General features: G+C 46.4%; 1 protein-coding gene across 3 annotated transcripts in view; it reads right to left on the reverse strand.

Moving 5' to 3' along the window:
* Positions 1–2,357, reverse strand: part of SLC44A1 (solute carrier family 44 member 1) — a 199,241-nt gene extending 196,884 nt beyond the window's left edge. Inside the window, exon 1 of one of the 3 annotated variants that reach the window (XM_033237917.1) lies at positions 1,935–2,228. In XM_033237917.1, the coding sequence (XP_033093808.1) occupies positions 1,935–1,970 (36 nt within the window). In that variant the 5' untranslated portion in view covers positions 1,971–2,228. Of the gene's footprint in view, positions 1–1,934 lie in introns of all 3 variants that reach the window. The other 2 variants (XM_033237916.1, XM_033237915.1) reach the window with 2 other exon arrangements.
* Between the last annotated feature and the right edge of the window lie 3,643 nt (positions 2,358–6,000).

The raw sequence follows: 6,000 nt of genomic DNA on the forward strand, positions 1-6,000 counted from the left end.
AAAGCAGAGTTCTGGTGCAGCAGCCATCCCTCCTGAATTTAATTGTTCATGCACTGAACAAGTCATCCATAAACTATCAATACTTTTCTGTCTTAAAGGCATTTCACCACCAAAAGAGAATGTAAATTAACTCAATTCTGAAAAGAAAGGCAATCTGAAAAACACCTTTTTGGTGAAAATTATCTTTAAATATTAAAGAGCACCCAAGTAGACCCCACAAAATCCTAACCAGTTGAAAGTTATGTGCAATTCTACGCCTTTATATGTTAATATGAAAACTCTGACATACCAAGCCTCTCTTTCCTAACACCTCTACATATAGTTTTTTCTTTGCTATTATAACTGAATAGGAATGTTTAACTACACCAATAAGCCTGACTATAATGCTAGTAGAAAAAAAAAAAAAAGCAAACGGGTAAGCAAACACTCAAAAAAAACAAAGGACTGGAGGAATAGGATGATAGGATGGATACCTAATAAAACATAAATGCTCCCATTCATCTGCAATTCTAGTCATTTTCTCTCTAACAGATCTCAGATTTTCAGAACAAGTATGCAGGTTATTTAAAACTGAGTTATATATAGTCATTTAGCAGCAGTAAAAACACTTCTGGCATTATCACAGATGCTAGATCTCTGGAGGAATTTTTTTTCCCCCAAACTAGCATTTTTCTTCACCAACAACCATCCTTTATTTCTAAAAACAAGAACCCTTTCCTGCCCCCTAAAACAAACAAATCACAGACCACAGTTAAATTCTACGCTAATGAAACTGTGAGATTACATCCCAGGCGTTGTCAGAGCCTATTTTTCATACACCAACACAAGACAGTTTGATGCAGTATTCCTGATTGCTTTTTATAGTATTTGTAAATACACTCACTAATCCACTAAATTAGGTAATTTACAAACAGGTCCTCTCAGTTATTAGTGGCCAGTAGTCAAGTTCTATTACATTTGATCCTCATACAATTGTCTAAACATTTCCACCCAGGTTAAGGGCTCGGATCCGAGAGAAGGAGGTTGGCGAAATTTGGATGGGGGCAGGGTAGAAGCTGGGAGAAATCTCTGCATCTCAGCCCTCAGCGACAACATTCAGCCAGTGCCCACAGAAAAACTAAATTCGGAACCTCTTCCTCCTGTAACACTGGCAACAAAGAGGGAGTTTCCGTAACGCTCCCGTCACCCACCAGGTGCCCAATCTCCTTCCCAGCCCAGAATCCGCGCTCCCGCAGGGGCCTCTGAGTGCGGGGAGGCCGCGGGGCTCGGGTCACGGCACCAAGGGGGGATGGGGTGCAAGCGAGCAAGCGAGGTCTGCGGAGCGGGCCGTGGAAGGGCTCCGGGACCCGCTGAAACATCTGAACCCAGCCGGGGGGCAGCAGGCAAGAGAAAAAGGACAGAATATCTAATGAAGCAGAAACCGGAATTCGGTGGAAGAGGTGAAGAGCCCTTGTTGGGGGTACACCTGCGAGGAGCACAGAAAACAGGCGACGGATGGCGGGGAGACTTCACGGAGGTGGAAGAGAGGAGCCAGGCCCGGAAGAACAGGGAAGGGGATGCTACCTGGGGCAGAGGAGGCGCCAGTGCAGCCTCTACCTGCCGGCTGGCGGGACGGGCCGCTCAGGTGTGACTAGGAGGAGGGGGCCGAGTGGGGAAGGGGCCGGGAAGAGCTGAGGGCGCACCAGGGGACGCGCAGAGGCGCCCGCCAGTCGGCAGCCGCGGAGCAGCGCGCGGGCATCGGCGGGACCGGGGAGCCAGCGCGCGGGCGTCGGCGGGACCCGGGAGAGGGAAAGGCGGCGTGGGAGTCTTTGGACTGCACGCTGCGTTCAGGGGAGGCTGGGGACAGCGAGAGGTATCGGACAGCGGGCGCCCGCCGAGCGACGCGGCGCACGGGAGGCATCCGGGCGGGCGGCCGGGAGGCGGGAGCCCCTCACCTGCGCGGCGGAGGAGGCGGAGCTGCAGCAGCCCATGGCGGGGCCGAAGGAGCCCGGAGGCGGCGCCGGGCGCGCAGCTACGCCCCGGAGCCCCTCGGCATGCGAGCCGGCGGGCGCCCGGGGAGGGCGCGGCCTGGCCCCGCACGGCTAGGCGGCGGCGGTGGCTGCAGCGGCGGCTGGTACTCAAGAGGCGACGCGGCTAGGGGCAGACACCGGCCACATCCCCCGGCGGCGGCGGCTGCGCGGCTCCTGCTCTGCTCCTGCTGCAGCAGCTGCTCCCCAGCGGAAAGGGGCGGGCGGCGGCGGCGGCGGCGCCTCCCTCTGTTACCCGCCTCTCGCCTCCCGCGCCCAGTCCCTCTCCCGCTCCCTCTCCCGGGCCGCCGCCTCCTCAGCGCCGCGCGCGTCTCCCATCAGACTCCCCGCCCCCAGTGCAGCGCCGTGCGGGCGGCAGGGCGGCGGCAGCCAAAACGAGGCCGGGCCCTTACGCGCGTGTCAGAGACTGCGCGGCGCCGGGCTTATTTAGCTGTGGCACCGAGGCAGCTCTCTGCCTCGAGGCTAGAGGGCAAAGCGGGCTGAGGCAGACGAAGACCGGGCCAACTCGCTGCCGAAAAGGGGCCTGATTGCTTCCGGACCCGGGATGCAAGCGGGACTGCTCCCTCTCCCTACTGGGCGCACAACTCAGGATCCTGATGGCTTCTTACTGCTCTGTCGGCTCTTCTTTTCTCCAGAGGAAAGCGTACACAAGAAACCTTTCCTGGAGAAAGAGTAGGTGATAAGAAGACTGGAAAAAACAAGTATCTGTTGCTACTGTCCCCATTTTGCTGATGTGGAAACTGAGCCTTGAAAGGGACCAAGAACCTAATGAAATGTCCCCAAGGTTGAAATGGTAATAAATAGCCAGAAATGAGGAAAAGGCAAAAAGTTATCCAGGCTTGCAAGTCAAAGCCATACTGGATCTAAGCTAAACTTTCCTATACAGGATAGTCTACAAAAAACAAAAAGGGAACATTAATTTATTCATATTAAAAATACTTACCGATGACACACTAAGTTCCAGTAACTGGTACTGGCAATAAAGAGACGAACAAAAGAGACTTACCAAGTTACTGTTGCTAAATCAGTAAGACTAAAGGAAGTAGCAACAAGTTAGAGTAGACGTGGTCACTACCTTCAAGAAATTTACAGTTCCAAAAGAGTCGTTAGGAAATACAGTGTAAGGTGAAAACAGTTAAAAAGTGAAAAATAAAACTAAAGGTAATGATTAATGTTAAAAAATACATTATCAGGCACTGTTATAGTCTTCATATCTCATTTCATCTTGTCACAAAATGTCTCAAAAGACAGACACAGGGGAAAAAAAAAAAGAAAAACTTTATTTGCAAAGCTGCAAGGGAGTGAGACTTCCAAAAGCACTGATTCGCCACATATGAGACATCAAGTTTTAAAGATTACTTCAAGTGTAGAGGGAAGAAAAGAACACAGAATTAAATTGACTTTACATGCATTGAAAGGGAATCTAAGCCAAGGAAAATTGGAATGGGAGCCTGTAAGGGGACAGCTACAGAAAGGGCCAGAGAAAAATTCCTAATTGGTGTTTTCCTATGCCGTTTCCTGAGTTCGTGACTGTGGGCGAGTTACCTCTCCAAATCTCATTGTCCTCTTCTGTGATATGCTGGTAGCAAGGTTGACCGCAAAGGCTTGTGGTCAAGATTAAATAACATAAGGAAGTGCTGCTAGGTCAGCAAGTACTCAACTGCTTAAGATCTTGAATTCTTCTGCATTCTTTCTAGTTTCCTTTCAATTCGATCAGAGGGTCCACCATACCACGGAGCTAGAGAATCCTACATGTGTTTCTGATAACCATTAGACCGATAAATACAAGTGAAGACATAAAACTCTAATGGTTCTAGTCCCAATTCTGGTTGTAAACTCCAGAGTTAGATTGTAAACTCCCTGAGAACAAGGAAAAGTATTTTCTCCTTTGTATCTCCCTCAGCTCTCTCAAATGTTTGTTGAATTATTCAGTGTGGCCAGGAATAAAAAACATTCCCTTGAGATTTTCCCTCAAAGCCAGAAAAGTACATCTTGTTTTTAACTCAGGGAGGAGACTGAAAGTAAAATTACAGTCCTAAACAAGCAGCCATCTGTCTTCCTTCTTTATAGTCAAGGAAAGGGGAGTTGTTTCTCTTAGCAGAGTCAATATGGGAGCATTTCTCAGATTAGAAACATCTTTTTGGCTAGTGCTGTTGTTCCGTGTAGTAGCTACAGCTTATTCTGTAATTGGAAATGTAGAAGGAGATAAATGCGTAACAGACTGTGGCAGTGCTTCATAAAATGTATTTTACTTTTTTAGAGATCTCTTTCCTAGACATAGCTAATGGGTGAATATAATTGAAAGCAAGCACAGTCCGTTGTGCTTGCCTGATCTGAACTCTGGTTTTCCCTTTAAGGGTTAATAGAACTAAGAGTTCTAAGATTCTGTAAGGTGCTTTGTAAATACACCACTTATGTATGTATGCACCATATATGCATATGAATGTGATGTTTCAAAATTATACCTCATCATTAGCATGAGGGAAACTAACAGCTCGTGCATTGGATATGCTGTACCTTCTAAGAATGAGTCTCTTTCCCATCCCCCTCATGCCCAAAAAAAGCCTCGTGAAAGGAGTGATTTAGAGAGAGGCAAATTACTATTCCTTTTCACTCTTATAAACAAGTACACACAGCATTCAATGAAATTAAACCACAGCAAACTCAGAAATCACAAAAGGGATTTTTGTTTTTCTTAAGCCAGTGATCAGGGAAGTTATCTACCATCGTGAGATGTTACCAGGGCAAGCCCCTTCGGAAGGGCTTAGGTTTTTTTTTTTTCTTTTGGGAGAAAGGAGGTTTTTAAAAACTTATGTAAAAACCATCTGCGCTAACCAGGATAAAATTATAAGGTCTATCAATCTTGATGCTGCAGGGTAAAATCGGATCACCAGCTGAGCCAGCCAGAAATGCTTCCCAATGGTCTGGTATTGCATAATTGACTCTGTGAATTCCAAGGGTGCCAGCTTCAGATGGAGGACTTGGTGCTGGTCACTCACTGAGGGAAAACGTTGAATTAATGGTCTTTCCAATGATTTTAATAAAGCCTGACTCGTTGTTCACATGATTTCAGGTTTTGGGGTAACAGAAATACAAATGCATATCTACATGTATATGTCTATAACTGCTGAGAAGTTCTCTTAATTTAAAAACCGTGGCATTTGGTGCTTTGGCTGTGTTATTTACATTTTAGCACATACTGTGCTCACAGCCACATCCCACAAGAGCATATTTGCTTCAGCAGAGCCCCAGCTTCCAGATTTGCCTCACAACCTCTTCCTCCTGAGCATTGGTATATCACCCCTGGGAGATGCTCCAAAAGCAAAAACTAATTGTAACCAAAGGCTGTAACTGTTCATTCATTGCCAGAGAGGCAAGAGCAGGTCTCTATTTGAGAAGTTAGAAATGTATCTCAGCCTCCCAGTTAAACCAGAAGTTAGAAATCCACTTTCCCTTAAGAGAGCTTTCCCGAACTCAGGCATGCAACAGAAAAAGACAACATTGTATTCAGCAAGACTGGCAATTCTTAAGTCCTTAGCTCTGCAACTTTGTTTCAGCTCACACTTGTAATAAGTTGATGTTCCTCCAATATGTATTAATAACTCTGGCTTTTATTTGTGGTTTCACTTGGATTTTTGTTGCAAGATCAAACAATGTATGAATTCTCTTTAAAATGCTTGTTATGAACTTGTGTTTAGAGGGGTGTATCTTCCTGCTACTACTTTTCTGAATGACTTTTTTAAACATTGTAGTCATTCGATTCATTTAATAATTTTTGTATTGACTGCTTTCTATGAGCTAAGCATGTTTGATTTTGATTAAGTAGCCTGTGCTCAAGCATCAATCCTCAGGGATCTCAGCTGTTTCCAACATAAAATTAGTGTTGGTTTTTCATTTTTGGGATAGCAGAATGAGGAAGGAGAGGAAACGGAACCAGGGTTATGAGTATTAATTTGAGAAGGAGAGAAGAAAT

The sequence above is a fragment of the Trachypithecus francoisi genome, unplaced genomic scaffold, assembly GCF_009764315.1.
Source record: "Trachypithecus francoisi isolate TF-2019V2 unplaced genomic scaffold, Tfra_2.0 Lachesis_group16, whole genome shotgun sequence".
NCBI classification, from domain to species: Eukaryota; Metazoa; Chordata; class Mammalia; order Primates; family Cercopithecidae; genus Trachypithecus; species Trachypithecus francoisi.